The sequence below is a fragment of the Anarhichas minor genome, unplaced genomic scaffold (genome assembly GCF_050575085.1).
Source record: "Anarhichas minor isolate MPS153535 unplaced genomic scaffold, ASM5057508v1 ptg000023l, whole genome shotgun sequence".
Taxonomy (NCBI): Eukaryota; Metazoa; Chordata; class Actinopteri; order Perciformes; family Anarhichadidae; genus Anarhichas; species Anarhichas minor.
This window is the reverse complement of record NW_027466469.1, coordinates 2,464,797-2,484,729: the sequence shown is the minus strand read 5'-3', so window position 1 is coordinate 2,484,729 and position 19,933 is coordinate 2,464,797. Positions and strand designations below refer to the sequence as shown.

Genomic DNA, 19,933 nt, shown 5'->3' with positions numbered 1-19,933 from the left:
TCTTGGGGTAATTTTGGTCGGCCGGCCACTCCTGGGAAGGTTCACCACTGTTCCATGTTTTCGCCATTTGTGGATAATGGCTCTCACTGTGGTTCGCTGGAGTCCCAAAGCTTTAGAAATGGCTTTGTAACCTTTTCCAGACTGATAGATCTCAATTACTTTGTTTCTCATTTTATTTTTATTTTTTTAATTTCTTTGGATCGCAGCATGATGTCTAGCTTTTGAGGATCTTTTGGTCTACCTCACTTTGTCAGGCAGGTCCTATTTAAGTGATTTCTTGATTGAGAACAGGTGTGGCAGTAATCAGGCATGGGTGTGGCTAGAGAAATTGAACTCAGCTTTCCAAAGATGTGATAAACCACAGTTAATTTATGTTTTAACAGGGGGGGGGCAATCACTTTTTCACACAGGGCCATGTAGGTTTGGATTTTTTTTCCCCCTTAATAATAAAAACCTTCATTTAAAAACTGCATTTTGTGTTTACTTGTGTTATCTTTGTCTAATATTTAAATTAGTTTGATGATCTGAAACATTTAAGTGTGACAAACATGCAAAAAAATAAGAAATCAGGAAGGGGGCAAACACTTTTTCACACAACTGTATATGTATTTATTTTAAATAGAACAAATCTCTGCAAGAGGTTGAGAATCTTTTACAGGCACTGTGATCCTGCATTTGTGTGTGTTTTTGTATTTTTATTCCGTAAATAAGAAGGCATGCTTGTGAAGACATAATGCTGTTATCTTTGTCACCTCGGGGGATTTTTGCCATTCACGGTCTCCTTCAGTAGCTAATCAACATTTCCTGTATCAGATCTTTGTCACGATAATATGCACACGATTTAGTGAGGGGCTTCAGGAAGACTATTAGATTTGGCCACAGAAAAAAAAAAAAAAAGAAAGAGAAATCCCAAATTTAGTTTGATATGCTGTCCTTCTGAACTCTGGGAGACATTTATTGTCTAGTCAGTGACCAGCCACTCCTACTGTATCACACTAAAGAGAAACACAAACCCGAAATGGCATCCTCCCTTCCTTTTGAGGGCATCATGCCGTACAACCATCCACGCTGAGCTGCTCGCAGACCCTCGGTGCTCTGCCACACCATTCTTGTCTTCTCTGATAAGCCAAATGTGCAATTATCTGGAGGGCAGTGATTTGTTCGGGGACTCTGTAAGATACTGGTTAGTGGCTATCCCACTATTAAATGTTCAGTTCAGAAATTAGAAGATAGGAATATTGATTCCCCTCTTCACATCATATTGTATTGATTTTTATTTTTTCACACAAAATGCACTGAGCTGACACAACAGATACAATGAGGCTTCGTGGTGGTCATATGTGGAAACATATTGGCTTGTGTGTGTTTGTTAGCCCCATGGTGCTTTTTATTTTCACAATCTCTGGCTCTTACGAGCGTTGTGGTATACCGTAGATTTGCCACTTTGATTATTTGACACCACATATACGATGCTTTTCAGTGATTTAAAAAAAAAAAAAAAAAAAAAAAAATGCTATATATATATGTGTGTGTGTGTATGTGTATTTATATACACACACATATACACATATATACAGAAGCGTGAAGACGGTCTATTCAGCTGCACGCTTATTTATCCGCTGTAACACAAAGGTACCGGAAACACCGCAGGTTGTATGCAATTTTCTAGCTCTGGAAGTTCGTCTTAAGGCATTAGGCTGCAACCATGAGGACACTGGTGGAGATAAACCGTGCCCATGGCGTGAAACGCTTGTTCTCTGCAGTGGATGCAGAGGGCTTGTGCACTCTTCTCCCCCCTTCCCCTCATGCACAGCCGCTTGCCTCCCCTCCCCCATTCCATCACTTTGTATGTCCTCAGAATCAGTCACTCGCCTGGAGCAGAGCAGGCTCCTCCCCTGGCAACAGCGGCTAGCTTAGTTGGTTTATCCCAGGTCATCTAAGGGAAGTGGGCCATACATAGAAGATGGAGAGAAGCAGACGGGGTTGGTGCTATAGAGGCTGTACAGAATGTTGCCTGTACTACCTGTGGATTTGAATATAATGTCACAATGGGATGTTAGTATTGGAGCTGGGAAAGCTTTCACGGCCAGGGTGTGTCGAGATAAAAAAAATAAAAAGGTGGGTTTCCCCGCTTTCCAGTCCGTCTCAGTGTCCGTGCCTCCTGCTTATTTCTGCAGTATCCGGTCTCATTCCCTGGAGTGTCGGGCTTGCTGCAGCAACAAGCAGCACCTGCAGTTGTGCCAGCCCACAGCTGCAGCAGCCAAGGCCCATTCTGACACCAAAGGCTGAGTCAAATTCCCCCCCGCCCCCCCGATACCGCTCGCACGCCTTGTGCCTAACCTGAGCCCCTTTCGCTTTCCCATATTGACAAGGATAGTTTAGCATGCTCTCGCTCGTATCTATTGTATCAGATGCACTATCACAGGCGAGTGGGGTTGTAATGTGATTACTTGACCCAGTTTTTGCAATATGAGGCCCAGTATTTCCTGCACAGCGGAGTTGGGCACAGCGGCTTGCAGAAGGGGCCAGAGCCAGTCTTAGCCAACCCCTGCAGGCTTCAACACCCATCCACAGCACAGGTCTTCACCTCTGCACACATTTACTGGGGCTAATCCTTGAGCTTGTAGCTTAATTTCCTCAGCAGGAGGGAGGACTTATGACCTGTGGAATTCTGCCTCTTCTGTTCCGTGCGCGTGCGTGTGTCAGTCTGTCAGTCTGACATAATGTCCCTTTTTTGTGTCTAACCTTCTTTCATGTGCTACAGGTACCCAGGCATGCTGGCCCTCCGTACACTGCTCACGACATCACAAAGGGACACCCTAGCTTGGCGGGCACCCCGCCCGGTCATGCCCACTCCCCAGCGCTCTCTCAGGTATCACTACCCACAGCTTCCCAATATCGCTACCCTAAGGGCTGGGAGGCAGGCGGAGGGGTGAGTTCATCACTGTGTCCGCCGTCAACCTCTCTGCATCTTCATGCTTCATCTGTCCATTGTGTCTGCATGCTATGGGTGACCTGTGTTTGGGCTGGGCGGCAATTAAACACTAGAATTCATCATTTCTCAGTAGAATTTCATCATGACGAAATATGACGTTCTTTTTTCTGTACCAACATTTGTCACATTGCCAGATTTTGAACACATTTTTTTTTTTTTTTCTAAATGTTTCGATTTTTGCTCTAGGTAAAAATAGATCATTTTGACGAACATAAGAATGAATTTGAATACTTAAATTGTGACTTACCCGTTGTCATGTTGGACAATAATTCTGCCCATTGGGCCGACCCCTAACCTGTATTATTTAAATTTTCTTACATCTGCTTTTTACTTTCATCATTTCCCTGTTTGTCTCATTTCTTCTACACTACTTTTACACAGCAGTACTCCATGTGTGCATGATTGCATTGTTTGTGATGAAATTCAGATGAACATATGGTTAAAACTAAGTAAAATTCTAATAGACACTGTATGCTCTATACAGTACCTGTTTAATCCTGGTGAGAGTCTGCAGAGGGCACGCCCTGCATGCATGTGTCCAAATAGCAATAAACAGTATATCCTGGGCCTAATGCAAATATACACAAACACGTTTCTGTGACCTGTTTGCCTTAAGACTACGGGAGGAATGGAGGGAACCCGTATGAACAATGGGAGAACATGGGTTTAAACGCAGAACCTTCTTGCCGTGGGGTTGTGGTACTCGCCACAAGGATTGAGGAATGTTTGGATGTACGAGCCAACTCTCACTGTGGTTTGTCAGCTACGTTGTACAGCTGCAAAAGGTTGTGTCACTGTGGGAGGAACACTCCATTATGTCCTACGCATTAGTAAAACAACGCCACAGGAATCAGTCATGACGGGCTATTTCACCACGAGGCTACGATTTTTATGTGATTAGTCAGAATGGGTAGGTCTGTTTTTACATATTGGAGCCAGATCTATTAGCCTGCAGGTTAACACCATCAGAGTAACATTTCAGAACATTGCAAGACATGTTTTTAAGCTCTGAAAAAATGCAAAGTGGCAAATGATTAATCGGGATTGGGAATACAATAACAGGGAAAGTGGGTGTGAACTCAAACCCGTGATTGGCTCGGGTTTATTTAATTGATTAGGATTAGAGATGGTGGGGGTCAGGTAAGGGTTCATTTTTATAGGGACTTCCTTCTCCGTCCATATCTGTAGTGAGATTCATACACATGGGTTGGAGATAGAAAAGGCCAATCCAATCGGTTGATCACTAATTCACTGTCAGACAGTGACACTGCTGCTGGGATACTGTCGTCTCCGATCGCCTTGCTGCTCTCCGCCTACAAGCGTGTTGACTGCGTGACTCCGCTTCTTTGAAAGTATGCGAGCATGCTTGCGAGGAATCTAGTCGTTCCACTTTACCGTTACTTGCCCGCTGCCTCACCCTAAAGCTCTGGTCTCTCACCAGCCTTCTATAGACGCAAACGTAAACCATCACCGCCGTACGTTGGTGTTGCTGCTGTATTGTTGGGGTTACAGCTGGTCAGTGAAATGTCTCAATGAAATGACCAGCAGCTGATTTCTGCACAGTCCCTGTTCTGTATATAATGAACCCTTTCCCTCTCTCTCTCCGTCTTTCCTTTTTTTGTCTTTCGACAGTCTCCATACAACCCTGGACAAAATGCTGTTTCCGCCCCTCTCGTGTATTCTCCCCAGACACAGCCAATGAATGCACAGCCACAAAGTCGCCCGGTGAGTGTCCCTCTGCTCGTGGATTTACTGCACGCCCGCCTCCGAGTGGCCAAACAGTTTGTGGTTCACTGTGCCTGTCGGTGATGCAGGGTCCTGGTGTTATGAAGTCACAAGTGGCTCCAGAAATGTTGACCGATCTCGATCTGCTCATGGCAGTGAAGCAGTGTAGCTTATTTTTTTTCAACGAGGTCTCCTTCCTTGTCTCCTTTTTAAAGCGCCCTTATGAGTCTAGGAGTAGTAGAAGCATTAAAGTTAGAAGGTCGCTCCCCGTGTCAGTGTTCTCTTACGTCCGTTTAAATTGTCTTTTTTTGTTTTAATTGTCAATTCAAGCTGCCGTATCTTACAGTGTTGTGTTAGTGTAGCCTAAGGAAAGCTGCGTAAAGATCGCCAACACCTTTTCTTTTGTGAAAATCTCCCTCCACAACAAGCCTAGTAAGAAATGTCCAAATATTACATGTACTTTGCCAGCATTCTCTGTACACACACACTCTTCCCAGTAAGCATTACTTAATAATCCTGCCTGGCTCCTGCCCAGCCCCCCCTCAGCAGAGCAAGGCTGTCAGACCTCAGTCAGTGTCTACACACACACACACATTCATGCGTCTTGTTTTCTGTGTGGTTCCAGTTGCAGGTTTGCCAAATAAGAAACTTGAAATTAATTTGGTCCCACCACAGTATGCTTCACAGCATTACAATCCTTTCTGTGTTTGACAATTTAGAAGTGAGTGGTACATAAAGCGAAATTAGCTCAGGTCTGACAGCTGCACCATGTGCCATGTGTCCTCAAAGCTTTGTTGCTCTGTGGTTTTGTACTATATTTTCAAGCATCTGCCCTCATCCCTCATCTTATCTCTGTGTCTCTCTTATGCTCTTTCTCTCCCCTTCCGCTTTGCCATCAATGCTTCAATCTCCTTGCTGGACCTCTCCTCCCTCCCCCACCAGTTTGCTACGGGCCCTCGACCAACCCACCATCAGGTAATTTACCCCCGCTGAACGCCCCTCCTGCTCCCTCTCTTGCATCATCCTCATCAAAGCCGTTTTTTTGCTGGTACCTGCTGGCAAAGGGCTGTTTGTGGGACGTCTGCTGTTCCTTAAAAAAAAAAAAAAAAAAGTCTCCGATATGAAAGCCTTCATGTGTCTTTGGATAGAGTACAAGAGGTTTTAATTATCATGGGATTGTGCTGTAATCAAGATATCCAGCCAGGTGCACAGAGCCGCTTCCTGCACTATTCATGTTTATTTTTACAGTTGGATTGATCCGAGTTCATTCCTAGAATTTAATTTGTGTTTAATAGTCTTCATCGGGGTTAGGGTTCATGAAGCTTGTGGGTGTCCTTGGTTTCTAGCTCAGGATGTTAATGACTGCGATTCTCCTCACAGTTCATATATTTTCACCCCAGGATATTGGGGGTGAATGTCAGTTGTCGCTTTCCTGAGTCATTCAGTCAAAAGTGTTTTGACAGTGGAAAGTTAACATTCCTATATTTGCAGGGCACTGTTAAAGTTGACCGAGGTAGTAGAGACATCATTGCAATCAGTGTTCAAGGCTATTTGGCTCCATTGCAGATTGCTTCATTCCTGACAACAGAAATAGAGACGCTGTTATTGCTGTGCTTGTACAGCTAAATCTCAGACTTGTTTCAGTGACAAGACCCTCATGAGACCATGCTCTCATTTGTGTCCCGTAATTACACCGAGGTACTGTAATTAAATTGGCTGTTTTTATTATTGTTTGGGTGAGAATTGTGTCGTCTAATTCCAGATGGACACAAACAGCTGCACGAATTAGTCTTAAAGAAATACTTCACCCCAAAAATCAACATTTGTATATCAATTACTCGCCCTGTGTTACCTTGAATTCTTTGGTTTAGGTTTTAGTTCATCAAGAATTTTCTCAGTTTTTATATTCTTCGTTCAGGCATGCGAGAAAAAGGTAACGCGGGGTAAGTAATTAAAACACAAATGGTCATTTTGGGGGTAAAGTATTGCTTAAAGATGCTGATTGTTTCATGTGTCTACTACAGACAGGTGTGTGTGTGTGTGTGTGTGTGTGTGTGTGTGTGTGTGTGTGTGTGTGTGTGTGTGTGTGTGTGTGTGTGTGTGTGTGTGTGTGTGTGTGTGTGTGTGTGTGTGTGTGTGTGTGTGTGTGTGTGTGTGTGTGTGTGAGACACTGGTGTAAATTACACTCTGTGTCCTGTTATGCAGCTGACACTCTGTGGGCCAATGTCATTAGATTATGAAGAGCATGTGAATGTGTTCCTGTCTGGCAGACGGCGCAGTGTTTGTGGTGCTGTTGGTGAGTTACCTTGTGGACGCTAACATTCTCAGACATGTCTGAGTGCCGACATTCAGCCGATGTGAATCGCTGTTATCGTTTTTTCTGTTGATTCTCGGCGTAATGATTCACGCAGCTGCCCACTTTTATGATTGATGTGTCCCCCCCCCCCCCCCCCCCTCCACATCCTCACCTTCTGGACGCTTCTGTGTGGACACATTTTTAACAGACTATTAATAGTGTGGTGTCAAAGTGTGTCGGATGTGTTCGCCCCGCGTTGATGTGTACAAACACACATACAAAGTGCATTCTCTGGCTGTCACAAAGTGGCGCTGGGATCTCTTGTGCCACCACGGAAGTTGAGTCGGGAAGCAGATGAAGCCGAACAGTGGCCTTTTATGTCAATGGTGAAAACAGCCATTGTCCCCCCGAAACACACTCGATGCACAGTAAAGGGTACATAGGGATCAGAACATGAATTCATTTGGCCCATCACAAGCACCATCATTATTTCATTTTTTTCCCTCCACGTAACTGACTTTTGGGAGATTTCAATGCTTTTGTTTGTGTTATTGTGTGAACCAGAAGGTCAGAACAAGTGGAAATTACACTTAAACAAACGACTGTTGTTGTACAATTCAGAGAGCTGTTCAGAGTGTAGATGACTCTCTTAGTTTTAGCCTTGAGTGTTTCCTTTAGGTTGGACTCAAGCGAGCGGCCAAAGACTGCAGTTCCTTAAATGGCCACTTGAGGCTCCATAGACCCGCATGTTAAAACGCCCAACTTTAGAGCAGGAACAAACGTGTTTACAGCCTTTCACAAAATAGGGTTTTGGTCTCTATAGGTTCTCCTTCATTACAACTACACGGGGGGTGAATTTGTATGTAACTCACCCATTTAAATTATATCAAGGCTTAAATGTATACATAATTAAAGGCGTGGCCGCTTTCAGTGATGGGTGGGTGCCATCTCGGGCCGCTAGCCGTCTCCTCTCCTCTGAAAATGCCAAATTGGCAAAAGCAGACTGTGGTAGGCTGGCACACAGACTTTGAGAAAGGAATCAACCCGTGGAAGTAAAGTGAGAGAGGATGTGCCTGCGGATATATATATGTGTGCAACTGTTCATGTTATGTCCTGGTGATGCACAAGTCAAAGGCTGATGTGACATTTTCACTGTGAGCTGTTTTTCCACCCTCTCAAAGATAAACCATATCTTTCTGAAGGTGCTTTCTAGCGCACAAGTTATTTTTGCCGATCAAAGTGTCTCAGGATCAGTTAGTGTCAGGTGGATGGGAATAATTGGGTGGTTTTGTGCCTTAATGTGTGTGGGTGAATGATTGCCAGCTTTGTTTTTGTATTGAGTGTCACCAGTACAGTCTCCCATTGGCTTTTTCTCTCTTTCCTGCTTTCACTACTCAAGGGAGGATTCAGGCCCATCCAGGTAACATTAACCTCTGTTTCACAAGTCTCTCTGCAGACCTGCATGGCATGATGAGGATCATCCCTAAATGATCCCATCCCCCCCCTCCTCCACTTTTAACCCTGTGCACCCCCTCATCTCCACCGCACTGAATGCCAAGTAGAGAGGTCTTTTATCATCATTTATTCCTTTCCTCTTTCATCCCGTAGAGGATCATTACTTCACTTTCCACTTCATAATGTCGCCGTTTTTGCTCCATTCATTATTCATCTTTAATTAGCTTGCACAATTTCCAAACTGCATGCGGAATGAAAGAGTCTCTTTTATTGTTCCTTAAGATAAGTGTATTTCCTTTTTATATCCATGCGATACGTAAGTGTCTCTTACCTGTTGGAAATGTGTTCGTATCATTTTTTTATTTGGGTAGCTGGGAATGAACAGTTTCCTGGTCGTTTCCCAGATTTCCACGGGGCTATTTACAATGATTTATTCTGTTAAAGGTGATTTCCCTCCTGGGTATTTTTAGACGGTTTTACAGCATTGTTTATTCTGCTCTCCTTCACAATGTAACTGTGGTTGGGTATTCCCAGCTTGAGCTCGGTCCCAGCTGTTGGTAGTGGTCTCTCTTCAGGCCCGTCCAAGCACAAAGCCCATCCAATATTCAACTTTAAGCTGATTGGGACATGTGCTGTGTAAGAAGCCATTGTAGCTTCAGTCTTTATGAGTTTATTTTTTAAGTTTTCTGTGCTGTGTGACGCACGAGAAAGAGAGGCCATATTGCTGCCCGGTGAAGAGAGCCGTGCCGTGTGTCTCACAGTCGGTACAACTGCAAAGTTGGCCAAGCTGCTCGGGCACAAAGAGAGGTATTTGAAGCCATTCAGCTTCTTTATTTTATTTGCTACAGCTGTTAGTCTGGTGCAGCATGTTTACCGTTTAGAAAGAGACTGGCCAGAATAAAACAAAAAACAAAGAGAGAGGGAAAAAAACAAGAATTAATTAAATGTACACACGCTATTCCCCTTTACGTTTTCTGCAGAAAACCGTATTCAGGCCGGTCTCTGCCAATAAGGTCGGGTGAAGTCCTTTGTTGCTGATCCAACCATAGGAAAGAAAGACATTATAAAACCCAATGTCCCCCAGGGAAAACCCTTCAACCGCCAGTGTGTGTGTGGCTGTGGGATACCTCTGTGTAGAACGCTGTATTTGAGTCGATCTCCTTCCATGTCCGTCTGTAACAAACGGCATCCGGTTTCATTCAGGGAAAAGAAATGTCTCTAGAAAGTCTCAACCATACCAGCGTTATATTTATCATTTAAAATGAACATAGATATAGTGATCAAATCCTCATTAACGGAAACACAGAGAACAAGTAAAGGGATAAAAACTTGAATTAGAGATTATTAACAAAACAAACACAAATGTCTGGAAGACTTGAGACAGTTCACTCTGTAGCACTATGACTACAGACTACTTTTTACTAAATCTATCTCAATATGAATGAATCATGCTTTTAAAGCTTCTGTTTAATTGATAAGATGATTGTCGGAGGAAATATTAAGACCCAAGTGTCTAAATAGAGAGTGGGGCTACCTGCTTTGCAGATGTCATTCATCTGATTCATAGAATGCTTTCCAGTTAAAGTAATAATATAGTAATTGATGTGTGGGTTGATTATAGAGGCATTAAATGGTAATATAACAGTGTGCATGTCTTCCCTCGGTCTGAGTGAGAGTTCAGAGTAAGTCCTGCTGCTTGGCCTCTTTTCTTTTCTTTTTTCTAAAGCTGCTGATAAAAACTCGGACTGTCTCACTGTGAGAAATGTGCAGGCCAAATGGCGAAGACATCTGAAAGGCTGTTCTCTCTGCTTGTATTTTAGATAAAGCGTGGCAGCATGTGGCCTCTGGGATGCTACTTTAATGTATTTTGTCGTGTTCTCTGCGTTTCTCTCACGTGTTGCCCTCAGTTTTTCCAGAGGACTCAGATGCAGACTGCGCGGCCCACCATCCCCACGAACACAGCCTCCATACGGCCGGGCTCACAGGCTCCCACGGCGGCCGTGTACCCCACTAACCAACCCATCATGATGGCCATGGCGCCCATGCCTTTCCCTTCCCCACAGGCCGCACAGTACTACATCCCACAGGTGACGCACTCAACTGGCTCCTAAAATTAGCATGAAGCATGTCTCTTATTTTGACGTGTTTTAATGAACATTAGGATTACACTTTATCTTGATGTCACATTTGCTTCTGCAGTTTTGATCATTTTTCTCGTAGTTAATCGAATACTGAGACAATGTTCTTTGGCTGCAGCTGGTACTGGTGAGACTGAGCTGATTTAAAGGAGTAGTGCAGCATTTTGAGAAATGCATTTATTCATTTTTATTTTATTTTTTTTGCCAGAAGTTCGATAAGAATGATGCCAGTCACTCTCATGTCTGTTTGTTTAATATGAAGCTGCAGTCAATTGCCTGGTATCTTCCTTTCTTATCCGTCTTTCCAGAAAGTTATTGCATTGTAAAAATTGGATTGTACAAATTTAACAACTTGGATATGATGTGTTCAGTGAGCTGCAGAAGCGCCTGGAGGCAGATTCTGTTTCCTTCTGGACAGAGCAAGGCTAGCCGTTTCCCCCTGTCTCCAGTGTTTGTGCTAAGCTAACCAGCTGCTGGCTGTTGCCTTACATTTACCAGACGGGTGTGAGAGTAGTATCAAGCTTCTCATCTCACTCTTGGCAAGAAACCAAAAAAACAAAAAGGGTTTTTCCCAAAATTCCTTTAACATACCAGAGGCTCTATTACCCATGGCTCCACACCTCCATACCTCAATGTCAGGTATAGTTATGACTGTACATTAGATAGGTAAAAGCATTCATCATAACAAACACAGATTCTGAACATTAGCATCTCCCTTTGTCTCAGGCAGGAATTATGCAAAAATATTGTTGCTGCTGTAGAGCACCTGCAATTATTTTGTTTTTGTGCTGTTGACTACAGAGATAACACTCTGGTCTCAGCTGGCACTGATTTAGATTTGACTTACTACTAGAAATACAGTTCATAACACTGGTCATGGCAGAATTTGAAAGAGGGCGTATCCAAAATCTCACAGGACGATGATTCAAATCCCTTCAAATTTAATCTAAACGTAAAAGAAAAAAAGTATCACCAGTGATTGCAAAAGTATGCAGTTTTTGCATGACGTTTGCACAGTATCTGATGATGTGTTGAGCGGTCTCTCTCTGTCTTTCCTTGCAGTATCGCCACAGTACGCCCTACGTGGGACCTCCTCAGCAGTACTCTGTGCAGCCTCCAGGGACTGGCACCTTCTATCCTGGTCCAGGTCCAGGGGAGTACCCTGCCCCATATCGTGAGTCATTAACACAACAAAGACGCACATCGAGTACAATGTCGCTTTTAAAATCCAATTTCACCACAATTGGACACAACCAATCAGCCTCGGGTGCAACGGCGTTGAACTAATTCCTGTTTTCCACTCTTTTGTTTTTCCTTTTTACGCCCTTTTTCATCCAGATCCCCTCAGGTACCACCCGCCTGTCTCACCCTCGGTTCCTGCTCCCGTCCCCACAGCTGGTCCGCCCTACTACCCAGGACAGAGTGTGTATCCCCCCTCACCCCCCATCATAGTGCCTACACCACAGCAACCTCCACCAGCCAAGCGCGAGAAGAAAACAGTGAGTGCCTTAGTAGTTCTGCGTCTATTTTTTCTTTTTGCCAATAGATTTGACACTCTGAGCCTCCAGTTATCTTGCTTTTTGTCAAGTTTAAAAATATCTTGCTCTTGTGGAAGCTTGCAGAATACTAGGAAAAAAAGGATGGTTTGGATGTTTTAAAGTGGAGTTGTATGAGATACTTATCCACAGTCCCTGTATCACTGACAATAGTAGGTGGTCGGGATGCCCCCAGTTTGGAGGAGCAGACAGGAGTATTGATTGGCACGGTAGCAAAGTAATGTACTGCTGGGAACGGGGCATCAACGAAACTTATTTTTGCCACCTCAAAGAAAGACATCTAAAATAATCGATATCCGTATAAGTGTGTGCTACATTCAGAATATTTCGCCCTTACCGGCGGAGAACAGAGCCACGAGACTCATTGGCTCATTGGTTCACCTCGCAGATCACCGAAGTTGTCGGTTCGCCTCCGCTGCGATCGGTTGGTTAGTTTTGTATTTTTAAAGTGTTAGTTCAGATTAAAAAAAGTCACACAATAACACAAAGTCACCACTTACCAATCGATGCAGCAGTAGACCAGAAACTCCTGTATTCTGCGAGGTAAAATTACTGTTTTTGTCAAAGCTATCTGTGGCCTTGAAGAGAGAGAGCATAGATAACAGCTTCCGTCATTCTTTTAGTTAGCTGCTGCCCCCATCAACAGCAGTACATTACTGTTCTCCAGTGTCGGTTCTCCTGTCTGATTCTCCAAACTAGTGTCGTTGTGACTGCCATCTTCTGTAGAACACTGACTATGGATATGTACCTCATACAAACCTACTTTGAAACATCCAAACTATCCCTTCAAGGCCCATTTAGCAGTTGTTCTGGAGCTTTACATCACACAGTGATTTCTATCAGTTGTCACAGAAATGTAGACGTTCAAATTTCCATTTGTTTGACAACCTTTTTAGGACTTCTCATCCATATTGGCTCAAAAGTCGAGCTTCGCATTTCAGTTTTGATCTCGTAAACAGCAGTTGACGAAACAATCTCCCCTCAAAGTTCATTTAGTAGCTGCTCTGGAGCTTTCAATCTTTTCATACAGTATAATCAGTTACTCCAGTTGCTCTTTGTGTTTAGAGTAACAGAATACATCTTCTCTTGTATAAAATAGGCAAGATTTTGCGTAATATGAGGAATTCATTTTTACAAAGTATGTTTTTGAAAAAGTCTACATTAAGCATGTGAATTGGTCACAAAATGTAACGCATTAATGTAATACTCCAACCTCTTGTTGGTATGTAACGCTGCCGATGATAAGCATGTGTAAGACACGGCTGAGGCAGGGTTGCGCCGAGACTCAGGCGCTTTAGTGAGGTCTGTTTTTTTTTTTTTGTGCCATTGTCCTCCCAGATCCGTATCCGTGACCCCAATCAGGGTGGCAGGGACATCACAGAGGAGATCATGGCAGGGGGTTCAGGGAGCAGGAATTCAACGCCTCCTGTCGGCCGGCCCTCCTCTACCCCTACACCCCCGCAGGTATGCCTCCCCGACGCACTCACCGTGGTTAGTTACAGTCGTGGTGGTACAGCACCGATTAGACCGGAGCTTCGGCTGTGGAGAGCAGAGACGGGACACGGCTTCTGTGTCTTCGGTGATTTATCTGGCCGTCTTGCCCTCTCATAAGGAATTCATGACAGCTTTCTGTCCAGAACACGCATCGGCACTTTTGTAAATTGTTTTATAAATGTGGCTGAGTGTCGTATGTTCCTGGGACCATTTAGGTCAAAAAAGCCTGAAGAATAATAATAAAAAAGAGTTATCACATACGATGTATATTTAGACATGCATGTGGGTATTATGACTTATTAAAAACACTCTTGATGAATTCACTGGAATCATATTAACAGATGTTTTGATCTTATTAACAGATGTTTTGATCTTACACCTGATTTCTTTTCCTTAGATCATGTGCTCTCATGTCTGTATTCTCCTGCTCCTCCTACAAAATCCACTCAGTTGTTGTTGTTATCTATCCGGTCTGTTCATTAAAAAAAAATTGCATTGAAGCCCCTTAATTAGAAACCGTTGTAAGAATGCCATCGGCACATTTTATTACATGAAACGTACCAAGCCCAAAAAACAGCTTTCCTGGATTCTGAAGAAAGACAAAGTGTCCTTCTGTGGATGTTAACAGTATTTCCTCTCTTTCTCTTTCTGTCTTTTTGTGCCCCCTTTTGATTTCTTTCTCTCTTTTCCTCTGTCCTTCTCTCTGCATTGTTCTGAGCCGTTTCTCCTCCTCCCGCCATTCCTCCCATATCGATCTTCATCTTCTGTCTCGTCTGCCATTGCTGTCCTCCTAATCTAACACCCCCCCATCGGACTCCTTATTTCTGCTTAATCCTACATTCGGGCTTGTTTGTTTATTGGTTTGTGTGCGTGCCTACATCTCTGTGCCTGTCTCTGGTTTTCTGTGTTGCTAGTTTTTATGGGCGCACCCTCATTATCCTCACATTTTCTACCTCAAAACACAGCAGCAGCCGAGCAGCAGCCAGACTCCAGAGCAGCAGCAGCAGCAGCCTCCTCAGCCACAGCAGGCCCATCCTGGAGGTTACACGTTGGAGCCACCACAGCCCCAACAGCCACAGCAGCCATCGACCACTGGGGCTTCAGATACCAAACCAGGGCCAGGTCTGCACCAACATCCCCCCCCCCCCTCTTTCTTTGGAATACACCCAAAACGCCTAACAAGTCCAGTAGTCTTCACCAATGCTGTGTCGTAAAACCAGAGTTTTATGTTAAAATTGTGAAAGTATCAGGTCTGTTTCACTGCTGTGTCGTCACATCCTGTCGGGCAATGTCATGCTGCACTCTTTTGCTGAAACGATTCACAGGCACATCTTATGTCTCGCTTTTTCGTTTTCCCAGAACATGCTGCACATCGAACGCTTTCACTTTCATTTCCCACACAAGGCGAGTCAGAGCGTCGTGTTTTCCAGTAATTATCTGAAGCATTTTCACCAGCATTTCTCAGCATCCCTTATGGAACCAGTTCTACATTTGCATAGACGCTTATTAGTGAGCTAAAGGCTACAAGTTTAACCTGATACCCTCTATGCAAATGCTGGAAAATGGCGCCTGGTTTACTGAGCCTAGAGCTGTCACAATCATGAACTTAATTTCCATCCAAGCATTTTTACACACGTTATCTATTTAAAGAAAGAGATACATGATTCAAATATTCCCTTCGAGGATTAGATTGTGTGTTTATCTGAACTCTTCCTCTTCCAGATGATACGCCAAAACTGGAGCCAGTTGTCCAGAAGTCTTCCTCGCCCGGGCTTGTGCAGCCTGAAGCTCCTGTCGAGAGACTTGAGGCCAAAGCTGCTGTCACTGAGCTCTCTTCTGCTGTTGAACCAGAGCTTCCCTTACCTGCTTCAGTGACCGCCGCCGTCGCTCTCCCTCTATCAGCGGCCAACAACAGTGAGCGTCCCTCAGCCAGGGAGTCCACTGCTTCAGCCTCTTCCTCCTCCTCCGCAGTCGGGGAGCACAAGCCCTCTTTGGCGCCAAGTCAGACTCCAAACACAGACGAGCCTCTCTCAGACGCTCCGCGAACTCCGGCCGCCTCGCCAGCGCCGGCTCCCAAGGCTTTGAACGGCCTCGAGGACTCCGGGACCGAGCTGGACGCCCTGGCTCACGAGCCTTCTCTTCCGTCTTCAGCTGCACTCCAGCCCCCGGCCTCTGCTCCTGCTTACAGAGAGGCGGCCTCCTCTGAAACTCTGCCCTCTGACGCGAGGCCCGAGTTACCCGTTGCTGCTGCGCTCGCCCCTATGGCACCTGTGGCCGTGGTGCCAGTCACCCTGACCTCAAGTCCCGCCCCAGCTTTGCCAGTCATGCTCCCCCTCGGCCTTCCGCCTCTAGTGCAGGCCACGACAGAGGCCGGCGAGCCGAGCAAGTCCTTAGACACTAAAGACATCGTCCCCAAGGCGGGGACAGAGGCACATGGAGGCATTTCTGACAGCAAAACAGAGTCCCAGCACCAAGCACTCACCAGGAAGAGTCCCACTACAGGTACTTTATCAGATGCGATTCAACTGCTGTAAACATCTATTGTAGCCTATCATTGTGACAGTCCAGCCTACAAAGAGAGGCTGTTTTTATGGGTACACTCAATAACTAGAGTGTTTTATGAACGCCCATGTAGCACACATTGCAGATAAACAGTCTGCTGTCACACTTAACTCCTCTAGAAGAAATATAATAACCTATCAGCAAGGTCAGAGCTGGGCTTAGTTCCCACACCTTCAGAAAAACCTGGAAATTATGAGACACGTTTTAAATACATTTGTTTCCCTGTGAGATTATTTTCACATTTATTTGCCAAGAAAAACAACGTTTTTTTCCATAATTCCCCCTTGTTGTGCTCAGTAATTGGTTGTTTTAGTTTGGTCAGAGATGGGTGAGGTTTATCACGTTAGTAATAAGTAGACGCCATAGTTAAAGTAACTGTCATTTTCTGGCTTTCATCATATTGACAACTATACCCATCTGCTATCCATCTTAGGTTGAAACAGTTTTTTAAATATGTATTCACCTGAACTGTTTTTACTCAGATGTGGACTAACAGATTTGTTTATGCAGACAAAAAGATGTTTCTCTTGCACATCATTGCGTTTTAAACACACATTCCCTTTTTACATCCATTGTGGTTGAGTTGTTTGATGACTGGCTTGTGGCTGATTGCATGTTCCTGCGTTTGTGTTTCCCTGCAGTTAATCAGACTGCTTCTGCTATACCAAAGAGCTGGAGGAAACCAAATGAAGAGATCGCTGCTGGAGACGCACCTCAAAAGGAAGTTGAGGTAAGAAAAGAGGCCCAAAGCGGCTCACCATGTAGGTGAACCTGCTGTAGCGAGTATTCAAAGTCCTACACAGATATTCTGTGAATATTCTGTGAAAAGTACCTACTTTCCAATACATTTGTGATATTTCTTCACCTTCTTTGAATGTTTTTTTAAATGCCTACTGTGTGTGTGCGTGTGTGTGCGTGTGCGTGCGTGTGCGTGTGTGTGAGAGAGAGAGAGAAGAGGAAAGGTGCATTATGGGCAATAGTTGAAGTGGAAACTGTTTCCACATCTGTGGTGGGGGTAGCAGACTTAAATTACTTTGGGATGTTGTTATCGTTCAAGAGTGACAGCGAGTAGTTATCCATCATCTTCATTGCTCCGCCAGCCCACCGTATGTAGAATCAGCTCTTTCCCCGCTCTCGTTTCCTCTCTTTTATTGTTTTGTCCTGGGCTTGTTTTCACTGCGCCACCAAACCGGTGTCGCAGACTTTTAGGTTTCATTTTAGGTTTCATTTCACGCAGAAAATAAACACTAAAATATCTTACGAGCATAGAAAAAGTTCAGTTCAACTCATCTTCTGGATTTAGACTCTGTGTGTCTCACAATATTTCATTTTATATTGAATACTATTTGGCTGTACATTGAAGCTGGCTTGACACTGGACTCAAAATATGACCTCATTGACTCAGTTGTTTCTCTTTGGAGAGCAAATGCAGTGCCCCCACTTAAAGCTGCTGTTTATTTTTGAAGACAAAGAAAATGTATTGTCTCGTTGAGAAAAATCACTTGCGGGCACGTCCTTGCCAGGATAGCACACAGAGCACGTAACACAGAACATGAATTACACAACATAAACAAATTAAAGAATAATCCATCTTTCTTTTTTTTTTTTTACTTTTAAATAGTGTTCGTGTACAGATAATATTTCAAAGAAGGACACTAGGGATAGTGTAAATGATAGCAGCATAGGCGTAGCCCTACTGCAACAAGCCTATTGTGCTGCTATGTTTCCTCCTGCTCTGTCTTTTGTTTGTACCTGACCCAGTCCTCTTCCCTTCACTCTGTTTCTCTCACTTTCTCCTCCTGCAGTTAAACCCTTTCTTTATGTGTCTGTCCATTTCACCCTGTCAGCAGATGACCTCCTTACTGCCATGTAACTGATAATTAAAGATGGTGTTAAGTGGAGAAATGTCAATACTACTAGTCTTTAAATATAAGGAGAGCTATGCAGCAGCAGCCATTAAAGGGGAAATTGACCACCTGTTGTGTGGATTGAATCAACAAACTCCTCAGTGCACGCTAGATTGACCAAGAAATCTTAGTTTGCAGCTGAAAAATCTGTTGTTCTTCTTGCATCCAATTTCGTTGTTTTGACATCCCAGAATATGAGAGTAGAGGGTGTTCTGGACAGGGATGTTTTACAGTGTTTTGGCTGACTAAGATATTCAGTAGCTGAAGAAATGCAGCGGAGAGAGGCAGAGAATGCAGCTGCATTAACCGTGCCAGAGGATGCGGCCGGAGGGAACCGTCCAGGCGTCCAGTAGCTCGCTCGCAATGCATCCTGGTATATGTAGGCACTGCTGACACAGCCGTGCGAGCAGGAGAAATTAGCTTTCTCGGTTAATATAGCAGGCACTGAGGAATGTATTGCTTGATCATCTGAAAACTGAATCTTGCCTCCGCACAGGACGAGCCCAGGCCAGTAGAGCAGCCTGCTGGAGACCAGGACCTGCAGTCGGCTCCTGTGAGCAGCAGCCCGGTGCCGCTGCCATCCGTCCTCACCTCCACCGCTGCTCCGGCTCCTGCCAGCAGCCCCCAGGTTGACGGAAAGCCCGCCGCCGTCCCAGAGGAGAACGGCGAGGCGGAGATGGAGCCCATGAGGAACGGGGCAGGTCACACCTCAGAGACGGAGAGCAGCGACAGCGGAGTCACCCCTGGAGAGAAGGAGAACTCCACAGGGGCCCCGCAGGACATGGAAGGTTAGAAGGGCCCCGTTCTTTGGACATAGCTACTATAAACTTAAATGTAAAAATACAGCAGTTTTGTAAATAGATTTCTGTGTGTGTTGACGTTCATATTTTCAGCATAACTGTCTTTTTTCAGTGTAGATTTTGCTTCAATTATTTTCAGTTCAGTCTTTAAATATATTTGCACTTTGTCTCTCAAACCCTGCTTGGTGGTCCAGACCTGGCCGAGTCCAGTGGGAAGCGTCAGTACAACAGGGACTTCCTGTTGGGCTTCCAGTTCATGCCCGCCTGCGTACAGAAGCCCGAGGGTCTCCCGCCCATCAGTGATGTGGTGCTGGACAAGGTGAGGAGGCCAGTTTGAATACAGCTAAAAATCTCACCTCAGGCTCTTGGAAATGATTCTGACTTTTCTGAGGTTTTAAAAAACGTAAGCAATTAAGCTATTAAATGATAGATTGATGAAACGGGGTTCTTCATCATTAGCTCAGAGCAACAGGCATTGTTTCCGACTTGAGTCCGTTAGATTGAGTGCACTGGATCAAAGATACAGCACACAGTTTGGTTCATTCCTCTGATCCACACAAGTGTATGGGTGGAGCGTATGGCCCGCCGAAATGCTGTTTTGATTAAAATCACATTGCTATTATGTCACACTTGGCAGCGTTGAGAGCCTATGCCCCTCCCCCACCTCTCCAAAAAAGAACAACCAGACCTGCGATGCAGAAACCCAAAGTCTCATTTTCTCTGAGGGAGAAAGTGAAATCTCAGTGGGAACGAGGAAGTCAAGGACAGCTGAAAGATAAAGAGCTGGATTTGTTCTTCTCTCCTCCCCCACAGCTATCTCCCCCCTGCTCTCTAGCTTTCTTCCTTCCTTCCCCTCCACATCTGGTCCTGACTTCTCTCTCTTAATGGCCCCGCTAATCCCGCCGAGCAGAATTTATCACCAGTACAGTGAAAATACATAAACTAAAAGCTGTTAATGTATTATGACTGTCATTTACAGCGGGTCACCTTTAAGGGCCCACTGGG

At 44.7% G+C, this 19,933-nt stretch overlaps 1 protein-coding gene across 14 annotated transcripts in view; it reads left to right on the top strand.

The window, feature by feature from the left end:
* Positions 1 to 19,933, top strand: part of eif4g3a (eukaryotic translation initiation factor 4 gamma, 3a) — a 46,671-nt gene that overhangs the window by 11,136 nt on the left and 15,602 nt on the right. For 3 of the 14 annotated variants that reach the window (XM_076097011.1, XM_076097003.1, XM_076097012.1), the window contains 14 exons: positions 2,765 to 2,932; positions 4,628 to 4,720; positions 5,663 to 5,695; positions 8,416 to 8,436; positions 10,379 to 10,558; positions 11,672 to 11,783; positions 11,948 to 12,108; positions 13,495 to 13,629; positions 14,625 to 14,781; positions 15,019 to 15,063; positions 15,382 to 16,161; positions 16,863 to 16,951; positions 18,625 to 18,916; positions 19,123 to 19,247. In XM_076097011.1, the coding sequence (XP_075953126.1) occupies positions 2,765 to 2,932; positions 4,628 to 4,720; positions 5,663 to 5,695; positions 8,416 to 8,436; positions 10,379 to 10,558; positions 11,672 to 11,783; positions 11,948 to 12,108; positions 13,495 to 13,629; positions 14,625 to 14,781; positions 15,019 to 15,063; positions 15,382 to 16,161; positions 16,863 to 16,951; positions 18,625 to 18,916; positions 19,123 to 19,247 (2,391 nt within the window). The remainder of the gene's footprint in view (positions 1 to 2,764; positions 2,933 to 4,627; positions 4,721 to 5,662; positions 5,696 to 8,415; positions 8,437 to 10,378; positions 10,559 to 11,671; positions 11,784 to 11,947; positions 12,109 to 13,494; positions 13,630 to 14,624; positions 14,782 to 15,018; positions 15,064 to 15,381; positions 16,162 to 16,862; positions 16,952 to 18,624; positions 18,917 to 19,122; positions 19,248 to 19,933) is intronic. The other 11 variants (XM_076097016.1, XM_076097006.1, XM_076097013.1 and 8 more) reach the window with 9 other exon arrangements.